The following is a 17,644-nucleotide window of genomic DNA, read 5'->3' as shown; positions in this document are numbered from 1 at the left end:
GGGAGCAACCCAGGACAGAACTGGCCTTCCTGACCAGTCGCTCCAGTCTCTTTCTGTCCCGGGCTGAGATGCTAGGCCGAGGCCACCAAAGGTTGAAGTATTGACTTTGTTATTGGTTGTTTAAAGGTTCATAACTTCTGCAATACTGGTGCTACTTTCGTTCGCCTTTTCTATGGTGTTACTCATTGTGTTAGCATTATGCTAGCAGATTTTCATTAAAAAAAAAAGTGATGTGGCTTGGTTTAATGAAAAACATGTGATTCGCTTTGTTTAGTTTCACAGACTATTCCGCTGGGATGCGGCAATAAACAGCTTCAAGCAAGCGCACTGGGCTTCTTTGTTGAAAAATGTCTTTTGTATGCCAAACTCTCATGGTATGCGCTGGGAGGGCAGAAGAGAGAAAATCTGTATCTTCTCAGCACTCACTTTCTTAGGACCCATGGAAAAAAAAAAGATCACTTTTAAGTTACATTTTTTCCTCACATACTGTACATACATTAATTAAATTACCGGTAATCAATCAACAGAGCGGCTGATCGTAACTGCGATTTGGGACGCAAGAAAGACAAGGAACCATTGTATTATTATCTGAAGTGTGAAAGGTCCCAACCTGCGCCTTCTGCAGCAGCCCAACGGGCGCAAACACACGGTGCGGGATCACACGCTGTGACTTCGCGGCGCGCTCGATGAACCGGCAAGGGTAGTCGCCATGGGAACAAGGGAAGCCGTCATCCAACATGGCTGAATGGTCGGACACAGAAACGCTCTCGTGGTGAGAGGACGAGCCCAAGCAGGCGGTCAGCTCTTCCCTTGGAACGCATTGAAAAGATAAGTTTAATCCAAGGTTAATAAAAGGGCTTTTTTTTAATAGGTTCTCCAACTGAGCGCACAGCGCGTGCGTGAGGTATAATACTCATTCCATGTGTGCTGTCTCTTTGTTCTAAGCGTGGGAACGAAAGCCATGGAAATATGGACGATATACAAAACCGCTCCTAAAAATATCAAGGTGTCACTGTGCAATCGTATTCTTTCTCTTCTACAACCAGTGCTGACTCCGTATCCAAGGGTTTTCGAGCCGCGTCCAAGTTTCCTTCCAACCATTCACTGAAAATAAAGGCCTACTTTGTAGTGGGAGATTCCTGACGCCGACGGCAGGCTACGGCTGGACTACCACGAGAGGAAAACCAGGGCGGGGGGAGGAGGCTTACTGGAAATCACTGGCACACGCAGCAGGGCTGAGGAGTGGGGACCCCGGTCCAACTGGGCCCTGCAGCTCAGTCACTCACTGTATGCTCTGTCCATAAAAAAAAAGTGTGCCTGCTTCACTTGTTTGCACTCCAAAGATAATTTCTACTGGACAGCGAATCCAGGAGGATGGAATTCTCAATGCTTTGATGTATTTTGTCATAAAAAGCCTGAGCGAGAGCCGCTGCGCCCTAAACCTCACCATGTTTTGGAGGAATGAAAAGGAAAAAGTTTGTCATGGAATGTGAAGAGGCCAGACTTGGGTTAATGACACCAGGAAAGGAGGAGGTCTTGAGAAAATAAAAAGCAAACAGCCCAAATTTTTTTTTTGAAATAATCTACCTGCCAGTGTGGAGCTTGGAGGCTTTTACTACTTTACTGCTTGAACCTCCGAGTGAGGACACGGGGACAAACTCCCCAAAATCATCGCCCTTTTCCCTCCGCCCAATTTCACTCGCAGGAAGAAGTTGAGCAGGGACTTGTTGCCAGCGGCCCACTGCCAAGGTGAAGGTGGAGGCCGGCATGGGCATTGTGACGTAGTAATTCCACAGCAACAAGTCTGCAGAGACCACAGACAAAGGCTTGTAAAATGTCCTACGTGCAAGTTTACATGAAATCAAGGCTAAAAGGGCGTTTTTATCGTTTCCCCACTGCTATTTTCTACAGGAGTCATCAACTTTTTGTACCATATAAAACATTTTAAAAAAGGACTTGCTCTCCAAGTACAACAATGGTGACTAACCTTATATAACAGAAAATAGCTTAATAGGCCAAAGTGTTCATCAAAACTAAGGGAGAAGTGTTTTATTTTCTGTACCAAACATAACATTTGAGTGAAAAGGAAGGAAAAGCCAAAAGTCACTTCTCCTTCCCTGCCATGACATTACAATCATGCAACCGTGTACAGTAATGTAGCTTTGTAAATAGACACAGTTGACACACTTTTTCCTCGGTACAAACAATTCATATACAATGTCAGCAATTTAATGTCAATGAAAGCAAAATGTCACTTTTTCAACAACTCTGACACAAGTCGGCAGTTGAAGAACGCAAAGGACAGACTAAGAAGTGTTCATTCAGCAATAGATGATCCCTACGCATTATTTAACCTTACTTGGGTCCCCATCCTCAGTAGGTGCAATCTGCTCCTCCCCGCTCATCAAGACCACACAGTCGCGGGGGGCCCGCACGCTGGCCTGCCACGTTGACATGGCAACAGGCGGTTCCTGGCAGGGGAAGAGGGCTCGGTTGTTGAGAGGCGAGCCAGCGGTGTACACGCAGTCCCTGGAAGGAATAATTAATAGGTGACCGAATTTCATCAAAAGTTTCCAAAAAAGTGGTATAATTTCAAGTTCAAACAAAAATAAAAGCACAAAATACGCTTCAAAAGTTTTTCCACAAATCTTTTGACACTTTGACTAAGTGAACATCTACAGGATGAACTCAACCAGTATGTACTTGTGATGGCAGTAGGATACCCGAAATAAGTGCAATCATACAATATACAAGATACCAATCGTAGCACAAACAGACAAACAAACGTAGCTGAGATTCAAACCCAAAACCTCAGAAATGTGAGGCAGTTGTGCTAACCACGAACCAATCATTTCACCACAAAACTCGACATTACCTATAAAACGTCATTTGGTGACAGCATTACTCTGCACCTTCTTGTCAGTTGTCTTGAAAGGCGAAGTCGTTTTGACTTTCATTTCATTATACAGCTGTTAACATTTAAAACAAACAAACAGCAAAAAAAGTTTGCCTGTACAGTTTAAGTTTGAAGACTGATGCAATTTGACAATATAACAAATGACTTCAACGTACACTTGCTTTGGGATTTTAACACAGTGAGTTATGGGATTGTGTTCAACTTTGGTGCTAGCCAAGAATATCAGATTTGTATTTGACTCAATGGATAAAATGGCAGGCAGCATGATATTTACTTTATGCTGCTACACAATAATATGATCTGATTGATGGTTTGCCATTTCATCAGGTGTGCTGTGGGAAATCACCCAATGTTACATTTTTCCTGATTTAAGTGTCAGAAAAATTATTTATCGATCACACATTAAGCATCTTTGTTCACCGATCTACAGTATGTCAGTGACGTATAGTGATATACAGAGCAATAAAAGGCTTTCTTTTTTTCTTTGCATTTTTTTCTTGATGCCAGAAGATCGAGTTACCCTGTATACACCTGCTGCCAATCATAAAACAAAATAGCTTTGTGTTCAATGAAACACAACAGATTTCACGCTGAGTAAAATCTATTTCTCAGTCAATTGTTATAATTATTGCTTCAGCATACAGTCTATACTTTTGGTGACATTTTTGTTTGATGGTTTGCCATGAGATTTCTCTGACAAATAAAGGCTGGGATACACTGGATTACCGGACTTTCCACTTTGACTCACATGTTATGCTGGTCTTTGGTCCACCTCACGGAGCCCCCAGTAGGCTTCGTCTCGTAGCAAATCCTGAGGGTCCGGGGGAACTCCCGTGGGGAGAAGACCCCCTGTTTCCACACCTGTAGGCTCCAGCGGTCGGTGTGAAAATGGAGTTGGTCGCCATTCTGCTCAACACCAGGGGCACGGCTACACACTGAGAAGAGCTCCTGCTGCCGCCTCCACTGAGAAGAAGGCAGGGTGACCAACTTTTGGATGAGGTCAGGGGGTTGCACACCAGGAAAGGCGTCCAACAAGCATGTGATGTCCACGTGCTCCACCTTTGATACTGTGATGTCACAGCAGTCCAGCACCAAGAAAAAATGACCTTCGGGTGAGGACTTGATATGATCGGCTGCCATCCTGACCCCTGGAAGATCACTTGAACGTTGTTCAGTGTTTCCAAACCAAGCAGTCTGGTTCCCATCATATTCCTCGGGCTTTTCGGAAGAAGTAGGTTCCAGGAACAAAACCACACTACCACTAATGACATTCCTGTCGAAATGAACAGTTAAGTCAAGAGCATAGTGCTTTACTAGAATGTGGCTAGTATTGGCACAAAGTGGAAGGTCGTCTGTATCAGGGTTTACCTCCCCCTTTTGTTCCTCCATGTCACATAAAAGACCAGAAATACTGGTTCAAAAGTTCGCGCGACAGCAAAAACACTTAAATCTCAAATGTGAATTCCATTGAGACAGACTTGAGAGTTCGTGCATGCGCGGTGATTCGAAGTCTTGCACTGTTTTCCATGCGTTCGTTGACAGACCCTGAGTAAATGTAAGGCGTGACAAGATGTCGTACTGAATTGACATCGTTTTCATTTTAATTGAAATCCCTAAAGTCAAAATAATAGCGATGATTTTCAGCAGAGAACGAAAAGACTACAAGAAACTGTGAACAATCCACTCACTGTACTTCACCGACTGTCCGACACACGGAACGAGACCGCCAAATGTGTCGAAATGTGATGACGTACACGGAATAGACAGAAGGGAAATGTAGTTTTTTTCCGCCCTCTAGACCTCTCTTGTTAAGCGGCTTCGGTTAACGATACTCTGTTGTGTAAATAACTGGACTTTGCAATATGTTGTGAAATTAAGTTACGAAATAATTGCTGCATTAAGGAAGTTTCGATGTTGCCAAATGGAAAAAGGACGAACAACTACAAATTACTTGCTACGCAGTTGTTTAACGTCATAATTACGAGACAACGAAGTGCATTAAACCTTTTACAATACATTTTTAATTACTTGATTTGGTTGTAACCTAATTTTCGTAAAATATAACATCATAATGACGTGATTCTTCTTCAAAAGGTATCAGGCAAACAAGTGACAACACGTGTACATTTTATTGTTTATTCAGGTGCTTTGCCAGTATTATGCACAGAACATGTACAGTTAAACGCTGTGTAAAAAAAAAAGTTAATGATGGGGAATAACACACATCCAGCGGCTGGGTACACCTCCTAGATGTATTATGAGGGAGAACAACAGTTATTTACAAAGATATTGCTCAGTGGTGATTGAAATCCACAGTACTGATACGTGCTGACAGAAATCTCTCAGTATTGCCCAGTCCAGTTTACAGCACAAATATACATGTATTGATAAATTAATACATCTTTCAGATAGTATCAATCAAAACTGACAATTTTTTTGTGTGTGTGTTGATTCTCATTGGCTTGTGAAGGCATACTGTATCCCACAAACTGGCCTAGGTTTTGGCCAGTTTGTGGTCTTGCTAAAATTTTAATATGAACATTTCAATGCCAAATTTTACATTAGTATACCTCAAATTGGGCTTGCAAAATAAAATGTATTTAATGCAGCGATCTGGGTAAACAATTAGTCCAGTTTTCAAAACAGCACAAAATTCCGTAATTTACCGGGTGTGCTCTGGGTAAACAAGATGCAGAAAAATAAAGAACCACATACACCTTTTAAGAGAAATGAGAAATGTTTCTCATGGAATGTATTGTGACAAAAAATAAACATAAAATCAAGAATGTGCGGTTGCATTTGAAATTATTGCTCTGTAAAGTGTAACTAAAAAAATACATTTGGCACTGTGAGACTGCAATCCACATTGTTAAATCAGTACCAAACCCTGACTATTAGTTTTTTCATTAATACAAATGTGCCTGTTATCTACAAAATCAATTTCCATAAAATAAAATCCACTCTTTTCTTGTAGATTTGTACACTATTTGATGCGTCATGGATTAAATCTATAGACTAGGTTGTCCATCCACTACAAGCAAACTTGTCAGGTAACTCCAAATAAATAAAATTTAAAAAAAAAACTCAAATTCAAACATATAAACATTTATATCGCACGTAAAACACTCAGATTTGAAAATCAGTAAGCCCTTTAGCACACAACAGAATCATTTATTGTGTCCGAGTGACACAGCTATATCACATCCACACACGAGCACACACACACACACACACACACACACACACGCGCGCATACACGCTGACACCTTATTGGCACACAAATGAGGTCCTGAGCCAGCAAGAACCTAATGGAGAACATCTCAAAACGTTTCCAGCATCATTAGGACATGTGAATATGTTACAATGAACGGCTCCATGCGTCAAGTCACGCTCCAAGACGAAGGACAGACATATTGTTATTATTAACACTGCTGGTTGTCTTTTTGAGAACTGTGAACCAACTGTCGTGGGGTGTATTGAGGTTGCCGCTGACAATTTATTCCGCCTCTTCACAAAGCGTGGCATCCCACATTCGCCGTGGCCTCTCAGGAAACTTCCTCCTGAGTTTTGCGAAAACTCAGACGTTTGAACGAATCCCTGCAAAGAAATATAACCGGGTAAGAGGTGCACGTGGAAAAAAATTGAGCATCCCCTAATCTCCATCCGCTTCCGATAAAAGTCAGCAAAGGCCCGATTGTTGGACATCTCTAAAAGATTGTCCTGAGTGATTATCCCGTGGTGCGCGGTGTGTTAAATGATTTTTCCTTCCCACACATGAATCTACTTGAAAAATGATTGGGGCCAGCAATGGAAGATATTAAATCGATTTAGGGGACGAGACTCAAAATTGTTGGAACATGGTTATGTGTAAAAACGTTTGTGAGAACTTTTATTAGCTGAATGGCTCATGTTTTCAGAAACGTGATGTATGTTGATATCGTTTACAGCACTGGTGTCGAACTCAAGGCCCGGGGGCCAGATTCGGCCCGCCAGGTCATTTTATTTGGTCCGCGAAAACAATTTATGCGCGTCAACTTGCTAAAAAAAATTGTCATGTGTAATAAATAACGTTGAGATTTTGCACTAATTTTGTCACACAGTTTCCACTCACTTGAACAAAAATTGAACAAACTAGTATAATTGACTTGATTTCAAACCTAGTAATCTATTAATTTACTTGTTTACAAGTAATAATTTTGTGGTTTCACTGTCATAACGGCCCTCCGAGGGAAGACGTAACTCCAAATTGGCCCGCGACTAAAATGAGTTTGACACCCCTGGTTTACAGAATACACTCCCATTACGCATGATTTGGTATGATTCCCCATTTAAATGCAGGTCTAATTTTAATGAAATTCCACCCATAACAATGCAAATGTGGATGTGCAGCAAACCCAAAAAGACCTGAAACGTGAGTGGATCGGAAGCGAGTGACTTTCAGGCGCGCCTTCACCTGTTCTCCAGCCGAGGCCTGATGATGGGCTTGTACAGCTCGGGGATCTTTCTCTCCAGCATGGGCCTCAGGCTCTCGCGAAGGCGGTTGTAGTTCTTCTTCAACTCCTGCTGGTACTCTTTTTGGTCCGACGTGATCAAGTGCTTGTTCTTTTCGACAGCCTCGCCGCACCTGCAAGGATGAAAAGCGGACGAATAAAGTGGATCCACTGCCTTTTTTTTTTGGTTTTTGCTCTTATGGTGGACGATCATAAAGCAGTACAGCTTTTTAAGAATCTATTCACGGCATCTCCACAATGTTTGCATTGTCTCTCAGCGTTCCAACTGTAATATTTCATTCATCTGGTTTGTGTTGTCTAAGTGTTCCCTTTACTGGATGAACTTTCCGCTTGACTTCTGCACATGATGTAATGACCGCAAACCTAAGACCAGCGTCATCAGTGTCTCCAAGCAAACCAATCCAGGGGTAATCCAACCTCATGCTAACTGCACCCTGCATCCATTCGACCCAAATTAACAGCCCTTTGCAAGCCAAAACAGCCTCAAGAGGGACATGCCTGTTGGATGTTTCCATCCTCTAGTATGTAATAACATAATCAATTGCAGGCCAGAAGCCGACGCACAGAATTATGCGCAGGAAAGAGGAACACCAGTAGATTAGGAATAATAACAAGGTAAAGCGGCTCAAGCAGGACAGTGCGCAAGTTCAGGAGGTCCGCCTGCGGTCCTCCAGACCGACAAAGCGGTCCGGAGGAAATCAGGGAGACTGCCGTGATTACAAACACATGTCGCAGTTAATCCCGCAAATTTTGAATGAGGGTGAGAATGGAAAAGGCATCGGTATGTAACACTATACTCTACGGTAAATAGTCGAGGCAAGGAGCGCGCTTGACCAGAAGGAGGGATTTTCCGAGACAAGGTCTGCTGATGTGTAAACTGGGTAGCCGTCTCATGAGGAGACGGCATTCACGCAATTAAAGCCGGTATCCCATCGAGGGGCGAACGTTTGTGAATGTTGGCGAGTCCTCGTCCAAGTTTTTCTTGAGGCTGCAAACGTTAGCCAAACATTAGCCAAACATTAATGTTTTTTTTTCCTTGAATATGTTCAATAATGAAAAATAAACATGAATTACACTTCGCCACTCAGTGAGATACTTGCTTTGCTTTCCGAAATCTTTTGGGTTCTGGGCTCAATGAGCAACGGCTGCTGCTTCTCCACTGCAATGTACTGTATATCACAGATTTTTTCTTTTATTTTTTTATGAAACAGATCTTGCTGTTGCAGAAATCCCTGCTGTATATAAATAAACGTAAATCTGCAGTTTATAGCAATCGTTTTTTTTTTTAAATGGGTTTTTGACAGCATGCCCCCACATGTGGGAAAGGAGAGCCACAGTTGCTGATTTGTTGCAGGGCTGCGTAGAAGAGAGCAGAAGAAAGCTCAGAATTAATACGGCATGGTGAAAAACTAAACACACACATTTTCCCTGCTGTTAGGCAAAGGCCCCATTCCCCCGGTCCGAAAATAAGAACCGTTTCGGAAATTACGGTAAATATTTGCCAACCCGCTTGTAGCAATCAGCGCGGACCGGAATGTGACATGTGAGGGTTTGGAAAATGAAAACCACCTTTTGGAGACAAAAAGGACCCCATGACTTACCAGATGAACATACACATACAGTGCAGCACACACACACACACACACACACACACACACACACACACACACACACACACACACACACACACTTTTCTTCCTCCTAAATCACTCCAACAGACGCATTTCTGTGAGCAGGATGGTTCGAATTATCGTCTTAATTATTCAAAATACAAAGAATTCCTTGGGAACAATGACGCTTTGAATGGGAAGGAAAAGAGCTTGGTGATAACGTGACGAATAAAAGCTTGCACTATCATGGAGGGGGAATGAAGAACAGCCCCTTCATACAATGGTGCGGGTTCATTTCTATTCATCCGACCTGTCTGATTAGTTTCACAATCACCTGCGATTGTCGGCCGTTTTGTAACTTCCATCATTCAAAAGTCAAGGAAGAAACATTTAGATTGATCACCTACTGTAATCTATCGATGTCAAACTTTTAATTGCATTCATTCTGCGCTTCGGTGAGTTTTGGAGATGAACGGCTTTACAAATACGCTCGTAAAGTCACGGGAAACAGATAAGATTGCCAAATCCCACTTCAGGATATCAAAGGATTGATTGTTTGCGTTTACTTGAGCCTTTTTTATGTCCTTTCTATGACAACTGTATCAAAACATGACATGCTTTCACGACCACACATGAAAAAGTGTATGAGGTGGGACCGTAGTTCAGTCAGCAACAATCGATCAACTCATGCTTTTGTCAGTATACCAAACTGCTGCCATGCAAGTAGAAAGAGATACCAGGGAGAGGGCGGGGCTAAATTTCGCTGCCGTTGTAATTGTAAGTTACGGACAGTTTTCATCGCATGTACACCTCATGAATATGTGCTATTTATTTTTATGGGCAATGATGTAAGATGGTGTCAAATGGCAAAGTGTTTGGGGATAATAATTTGTTGCATATTTATGATTTAAACTGTTAATAAAGGCAATTTTGCAGAGGGGGTCCATTACATGTGTGTTTTTCGCCTTTCAAGCACAGCTTGGCCCCTAACGGCTGTGATTATACATGGGACGATTTGAAGGTCGTCATCAAAGTAAAGGTTTTATTTTTTATTTTTTTAGGTTTTTGAGTGGTTAGGTTCTTTTTACACTTGTATGAAACTGAACAACAAATTTGATTTTTGCTGCGCAACACCAATTTACTTTCTTCATTAATTCATTTGATCAAATCTTATTATTCAAAGTGGTTGAAATATTTTTACATGAGTACCACTGACGCTACGTAGACTTCCTTTTATGGTATGTGAAAAAATTACTGAATTAAAGTTAGTGAAATGCATATTACAATGAATTGTGAAGTACAGTTCAGTTGTATTTAACTTTTTCTTCAACTTTTTTCATTTAGTCTTTTATAACCGTTTGTTTCCAAACAATTATTTGGGTAAATTCTTTTTATGGGAGCTTTGTACAGGCATTACAATTGAATTGAATCATTATTTGTTCTACAGCCCTTATTTTCCTACATATAATCTGCACACACAGTTGCAGTAGGCTAAAGTAATATTAACTCATTCAGTACCAGCCAATTCTGGACCAAGTCTAAAAATACGTTTAAAAATGTCTTTGGGAGTGAATGAGTTAAATATATATCTATTTTTAGGACTAAAATCTCAGTCTGTTTTTTTTCCTACTCCAAGGCTCTTTTTTTGAGGCGTTGCTTTGAGAACCACTGACCAAACAGTACAGACAATGCTTTAAGGTTTATTATGATGGCAGTAAATAAAAAACCTTGAAGCATTTCAACAGAGTTGTATATGACACAAGGACCCATTTTTAGGGCACTCCTCATGGTTTCGCTGACGCCAGCTTACCTCATAATAAACTCCTTGAAACACAGCCGCAGTTTATTGTGGTGGCGGAAGAGCTTGGGATCCGCTGGGATCTCATTCAGGAAGACCTGGGCCACTTCCAGTGGGCCCTACAACGGGGAGAGGAGGAGACCAAACACACAGGAGTCAAGCAGTCAAGGTTCAAGAAAGAGAAAGCAAAAACAAAACCGCAGGAAGGGAAATGGAGCTCAGGAGAGGAAGCGTACCGATGCTGGAGCGTACCAACAAATGAGGGATGAGAGATGACTTGCTGTCACCCCTCCCCCGCTTACAGCCGCGATTCACTATTGCTGAGACCCAAAAGTGGGTCAAGTCAAAGTCAAGTAAAAATACACTAAAAAACAATTGATTGCACATATGATGGGGGAGGTATAAATATGACAAGAGGATTTTTGTACATGGTGAAGAAAAAGTGATATCAACCCTAATGTAATTCAACTTGGCTCATTTGCACACTTTCATAAATTTAAACATGCACTTGTCATGTTCCCCATCAGGTCTCTGGACTCCGAAAACAAACAGACGTAAAGTTTGTTGTAATTATTTGAGAATGTGTGAAGTGGGTCACGATTTTATGATGTGGTCCCATTTTCCCACGGTCATACATGCATCCTGCTCAGCTGATCCTTGGAGCCGTGCAAATGCAACTGGCAAAAATGTCTGCCCCTTGCGATTGTCACTGCGAATTCAAAACTTTGGTAGCGTTGATTGGGGAGGAAAAAAAAGAAAAAAACGTTTTTCTATCGCCTTCTCTTCTTTGCACTAATGAGATGACTCCACATCCTCAAATGATTGCCAAAAAAGTTGTTTTGCTAACCTTTTCACTTCTTACATACTCAGATTTTTTTTATCATCCATCAAATGAGAAGGGAGGAGGAGGTGACTCACGTCATGTAATCATGAAAGACTCAGCATTTCAATGTTTTTTTAAGGATGCAAAATAAGACGAAAGCATAAATCGGAGGAAACTTTTATGAATCCGTTTTTATGAGACAATGGCCTGTGGGCCCCTGGAACTCCAGGACGGAACCAATTGAGGAACGCCTGCTATTTGCTGTTTACCTACTCTGACATCTAGTTATCGAGTAAAGAGTATTTTATTCGAGATAATAGTTTTTTACTTTTGTTTTTTTTATTTATTTATTTTAATTTTTTTAGAAAAGAAATAATTTTGGGGGAAAATAAGTATCCATCCATCAATTTTCGAATCCACTTATCAACACAAGAGTCGCGAGCCACAAGAGCCGAATCAGCAGTAGCCGGAACCGCACCTCCGCACTATGAGGCGGACGTACTGATCAGTTGACCACCATGCCACAAAAACATTTTAACAGAAAATATCCGAATGTAACAGGAATACTGTTATTGTTTCGAGAAACATGTTGTCGCATTATTAGATCAAAGTCGACACGAATGAGGACAACTCCATCCATCCATCCATTTTCTGGACCGCTTAATCCTCACTAGGGTCGCGGGGGATGCTGGAGCCTATCCCAGCCGTCTTCGGGCAGTAGACGGGGGACACCCTGGATCAGTTGCCAGCCTCATATTTTTAATTATCATGGCCACAGAAGCCGTACTTGCGTCCTAGCCAAGGATTTGACTGTGAATTGGATTCATCAAGTCCTTAATAATGTGCTCTGAAATGTATTCAGCATACATGCTTTTGGGTATTTCTTTGAAAAATACATTTTGAAGGCTACATTTGAAAAATGCAGATATTGTGCGTGGTGATGCCGTTCCAACTTGGGAAAATGTGGGTCCTCGGATGAGCTCTACACACAATAGAGAACCCCCGCCCAAAGCTCTAACAATTTGGTTCTTAGTTTCCCAGCACGAGACATAGTTCTCCTGATGCATATTTGTCATGAAACCGCAGCACACTCGCACAAGCGCCCGCTTCATGACAGGAGCGGCTAAACAGCTCTGATTAGCATCCCCAAAAAAGCCTCTTTCATGTACTGCGGACCCAAACAGAAGGAAAACCGAGGCCTCCCGTGCTGATTACGCCGGAGACATGGATGTTTACGGAGCTGCTGTGCGTTACGCAGCCTTCGGGTCCTGAGTGACGAGACCTGTCAGATTAGACGTTGGGAGATAAAACATGGGAGCGTCATCTTGACATCCAGCACGCCAGCAGGACCTGGAAGCAATCACATCAAAGCGAGCTCTGGTTCGGGCAGAGCACGCACGACACATGAAAGGGAGGGCGGCCATGAATTGACAATTTAACTCAATGTTGGAGGGAGGAGGAAGGCGAGGGGGAGGATTAAGGTTCTGGATGCTGCAAAGGCTTTGATCACGTCATCCACCTGCAATCTGCCACTACAATGCTAATTGTAAATGTGATAAATTAAATGGAGCTATTTTATGCCGGTCTGTTTAAGACCACAACCAACAACCCCCCCACTACCTGACACATTTAGAGGGAGCACACAGGGGACAAGGAGGCGATGAAGAGGGAGGACGGGCATTCGGGGGTTAATACGACACATGAGATAAATATTCAACTTTTTGTGACAGCTGGTTTTGTCGGCAGTCTTTCAGGGGACACATTTACAAGCACTTTGCAAATACTTTGAAGATGACGGACTTTTTGGGGGGGGGGGGGGCGGGGGGGGAGTTAGGCCAGTGGTTCTTAACCTTTTTAGAGGTAGCGAACCCAACCAGTTCATATACACATTCACTGAACCCCTCATGAGTGAAAAAAAAAAAAAATTCAAATTCAAGATAAAAAAAAAACACATTTATTAAAAACAAAAAAGATATTTAAAAACGCATTTCTTAAAAACAAAAAAAAAGTAAATAACATTTCATGAGATAAGGATACTTCTTTTTTTAATTGTATGACGTACACAGCACTGATTGGACAAGCAATGTCATGTGATCATCTGCAGCCAGCGATGGCCAAGTGGGCGTGTCATAACTTATTGATATGCTGAGTCACGTGCGTCTTACCCTCCATAGGAGAGGCTCCGTCGAACCCCTGGGATTCGATCGAACCCAGGTTAAGAACCACTGGTTTAGGCCAAAAATCAAGGAGTGGCGTAAGAATCAAACATAGGGCAAAAAAAGTTCACTGCCCAAGTTACAGTTGACATGTACTGTATTTAAATTTGAAATTCAATATTATTCGGCCACCACGCACACCCGCAAATGCAGCCAGCCAGCTACACACACACACACACTCACACATTACCTGGTTAACAGTGGCTCCCACCGACCCTTGCAGTAACATCTGTAACATAACAGCATCGGGTTGCTCTCTGTGTGTGGCCACCGCTAGCTCCTTTGTCTTCTTCTGCATGTCCTCTATGGCCACCTCAATTGGAGTCAGGTCAAACTGGAGGAACAAATAAATAAGCATTAATGGGGTCCGACAAATATGAATATTTATATTTGCGTCTTTAGCGCACTACCTCTTCCTTCTGGATGACATTGATGCGCGTCTTGACATAAGGAAAGGCGTGCATAGTGGTGAGGATGGTCTTCCTCTTGTACTGCTCGTTGAGCTCGCCCCGCGGACGCCCGCTCTTGGTGAAAGGCGTGGTGTACATGAAGCGCCGCAGATTGAAGTTCTTCTCGAAGTTGGTCAGCCGGTCTTTCATTTCGTAGTCATCGAAGTAGGGCTCCACGTACGTAACCTGGATATAGGCCTGCGTGGGAGCACGAGGTCACTCACTGGACACTATATTAGGTACACGTGCACCAAACAAGCATGTAGGTGCAAAAGTGAGACTGTTTGCATATTTGTCCCCTGTGTTTTTCTGGTGAACCCTTTACTTGAAATTAGTGATTCACAAACAATGTGCCACATGAGAGATTCTCCTATTTGACTTAATTGTTCTGAAATGTCCTATTTATTCACCATAAATAATGTATCTTTGTTCAACTATCTATGCCAGTGACTTGCAGTGATTGGCAGAACAATTACCTGCTCTTCCACTAGATGGCAGTCTACAATTAACCTGTGAATCCATTTTTTGTGTCATTTATTGTGACAGAATAACAGCTTTAATCAGGCCCCAGATTTTAGACTGAGTAAGACAAAACAGTGTACTCTTTGGGCATTTTTATTTGATGGTTTTCAATAAAATTTATTCCGCATAAAATATGAGCCTTTGCTCAATATAAGATGGGAAGACCACTTTAAATGATCAATCAATCTTCGAAAGATAGCATGTGACTTACCTTGTTAGGGTTAAGTTGTTTCCTGTCCACAGGCGTTGAATCTTTGATCATCACCAGGACGTCCTCTCCAAAACACTGACTGTAAAAGTTCTGGCAGCCGCAGAAATATGAGCATTTGACATGGTGGCGATGACTATACAGATGTGATCGCCCTGGCAATTAAATGTCATTTAAAGTGCATTTGTTTGTTTATGTAATGCAGCAATTCTCATCTTCATGGTGCTTTTGAGCCACAGTTAAAGTAAGCACATAGATGCTTCTGAGCATGTATATCAGGGACGTCCAAAACATTTGTGGCCCATCGGGCGTTTTTTTTTTTTTTTTTAATGACATACCGCATGTTCTAATAATAGGGTAAGGGACAGCTGTTTCATTAAACAAAAACAATGAGGGATTTGCTAACTTATATCTTTAACCTCAGTGCTATTCACAAATTGTAGATTTCTTCCCCCCTTCTCTGCTCCTTTTAACGTGCACAAGCACTCCTACAGCGATGGATAAAGTGCTCAAACGGGTCTAAGTGAGTCGTACGAACTGCAATTTGCATTCACATGCTTTGGCTGAGCCGCTGTATTTTTGTCGTCTGCAAGGCATTGCATTTTGCAAACGCACACTGAAACAGCCTCTTATACATATCCCAAGTTCCAAGTGGAATTATTGTTGGCTGAAAAGTCAATTATTTTTCGGCAAACAAAAACGACAGCATGTTTGTTCTTCTGTTTGCGTGTTTCATCAATACAAGGTTAAATGGGCATACTGCTTCCTTCCATATGTTTATATCTGGCCGTCAGAAGTTAATGTCTGGACATCCCTGATGTAGAGACTTGGTAAGGAATATGCTGCGTTTGTCTCTCACCTCTAGCCGGTGCGATATCTCTGGCAGGTGCGTGATGGCCGGCTCCTTGTAAATGAATTCCCGCTCATCCAGGTCGCCGAACTTCCCACCGTAAAAACCCACCCGGAAGTATGTGCCGAACATTCTCTTGTGACCCTGCGGCGACACGGGGGACATACATCTCCATGATAGGATTCTCCACAACAGGACATTAAAGAGTTATTTTAATTTCTTATTATTGCCACAGAGGCCTGTTTATGGGCCTTTTATGAGTTCTTACAGACAGTAATTTTCACATCATTAAAAAAAATGATGTTAATGAATAAAATAACTAAATAAAATAACACCATATTATCTGGGCACAGAGAAAGAAATGAGATTAAATTTATTTTCCTCATGCTGCCATTTGTACTTTGAGTACAAATAATAATAAGAATGGTGACCACACAAAATGAGCACTTGAGGCCCAATTTGGACATTTTACTGACTTGTTGCTCGCTATCTTGACAATGGCTGTGTGTGGATTTATTATAAACGGGGCAGTAAATTTTCACTGTTTTACAAGTTTACATTGTAGCAAAGTGTCACGTCTTCAGTGTTGTTCCATGAAAATCTATGAGGAAATATTGACAAAAAGATCAGGGGTGAGCTCTCTTGTGTCAGATACCGTCGTTGTTAACGCTATCTTTTATGTCTCGATTGGAACAGCGGTGAACTTGTTTTCACCTTTGTTTGCCAGTTCAGCTCCAGTGGTTACCTTCTGAATGATGTTATCAAAAGCTCTCTGCAGTTTGTCATGAGTGGATGCCAGCTTCTTGAAGTCTCGGTGAGCCTCCAGGATGGGAATGATTACCTTGTAAACCTCGTTAACAGCCTCGTACAGGCCTCCCTGATAAAACAAGAAAAAAAAGAAAGAAAGAAAAACGGAGCCGTCCGTTACCACGGCGACGGAGGGCACATGGATATTCTACCGTAAGTGACAAATGGATGGAAACGATGTCACGTTTGGTCTATTACATTGCTGAAGAGCTCGGCGGCCTGCTCCAGCAACCCCACGAGGCCGCTCTCGGTGAAGTAGCGGCCCGAGCACACGCCGTCCTCGTCGGGGGACAGGATGTCATCCGACACGGCCGACTCCTCCAGCACATTGGAGGAGATGCTCTGAGGAGGGAAAATCCATGGGTCCAATCAATCACTTAGCCCTCTTAATCAAATTAGCAGTCACATGGCTGAATTGAAAACAGGGAGAAGGAAATGGAACTAATGTGATGACGCTCCAATCAATGACCTGTTGACTGCTGGAGGTCAGGATGTGTTGGCTGCACACACCTCACTGCTTCATGTGTGTCTTGGATGTGTGTGTGTTTCAGTGTTAGAACTTATCAATATCACAGTCAGCACACAAGCACGTCTACCAGTTTTATTAATTATACCAAAATAGTTATTTTAACATCGGCATAAAATTGTGCTTTTTTTTTTTTTGCAACTTCTGATCAGCAGGTATTTAAATTCATCGGTACTACTATCCTGTGGGACTATTAGTAGTTGCAGGAAGGGCAGAAGCACCAAATATATTATGGAAGTGACTCACAGTGACCGCTCCTGATGGGCCGAGCTGAAAGTCGAGACGACATTATCATACTATTATGAATACGTCTGAATGAAAACCGATATGTGCACTGACACAGTTGAAGCCACGTTTCCGTTTTTCACGTTATGAGCATACAGCGCCCCCTATTGGACGCACACGGC

At 42.2% G+C, this 17,644-nt stretch overlaps 2 protein-coding genes across 14 annotated transcripts in view; both read right to left on the bottom strand.

The window, feature by feature from the left end:
- The window catches only part of aopep (aminopeptidase O (putative)), a 71,339-nt gene extending 66,577 nt beyond the window's left edge, over window positions 1-4,762 (bottom strand). For 3 of the 13 annotated variants that reach the window (XR_007962785.1, XR_007962782.1, XR_007962784.1), the window contains exons 1-4: window positions 3,666-4,759; window positions 2,360-2,529; window positions 1,588-1,804; window positions 611-809 (exon numbers count right to left, since the gene is read on the bottom strand). Coding sequence is in view for 8 of the 13 variants with exons in the window: in XM_052068447.1 (XP_051924407.1) it covers window positions 611-809; window positions 1,588-1,804; window positions 2,360-2,529; window positions 3,666-4,306 (1,227 nt within the window). In the remaining 5 variants the exon portion in view is untranslated. Of the gene's footprint in view, window positions 1-610; window positions 810-1,587; window positions 1,805-2,359; window positions 2,530-3,665 lie in introns of all 13 variants that reach the window. The other 10 variants (XR_007962783.1, XM_052068447.1, XM_052068451.1 and 7 more) reach the window with 7 other exon arrangements.
- Window positions 4,763-5,039: 277 nt separating this feature from the next.
- Window positions 5,040-17,644, bottom strand: part of dock8 (dedicator of cytokinesis 8) — a 58,614-nt gene continuing 46,009 nt past the window's right edge. Inside the window, exons 40-48 of the mRNA XM_052068435.1 lie at window positions 16,910-17,053; window positions 16,650-16,781; window positions 15,914-16,048; window positions 15,058-15,147; window positions 14,286-14,522; window positions 14,066-14,209; window positions 10,849-10,955; window positions 7,371-7,541; window positions 5,040-6,514 (exon numbers count right to left, since the gene is read on the bottom strand). Coding sequence (XP_051924395.1) covers window positions 6,463-6,514; window positions 7,371-7,541; window positions 10,849-10,955; window positions 14,066-14,209; window positions 14,286-14,522; window positions 15,058-15,147; window positions 15,914-16,048; window positions 16,650-16,781; window positions 16,910-17,053 — 1,212 coding nt within the window. The 3' untranslated portion in view covers window positions 5,040-6,462. The remainder of the gene's footprint in view (window positions 6,515-7,370; window positions 7,542-10,848; window positions 10,956-14,065; window positions 14,210-14,285; window positions 14,523-15,057; window positions 15,148-15,913; window positions 16,049-16,649; window positions 16,782-16,909; window positions 17,054-17,644) is intronic.

This window comes from Hippocampus zosterae, chromosome 6 (assembly GCF_025434085.1).
Source record: "Hippocampus zosterae strain Florida chromosome 6, ASM2543408v3, whole genome shotgun sequence".
Classification (NCBI taxonomy): domain Eukaryota; kingdom Metazoa; phylum Chordata; class Actinopteri; order Syngnathiformes; family Syngnathidae; genus Hippocampus; species Hippocampus zosterae.
The sequence above is the reverse complement of the archived record's forward strand: the minus strand, read 5'-3'. Positions and strand labels throughout refer to the sequence as shown.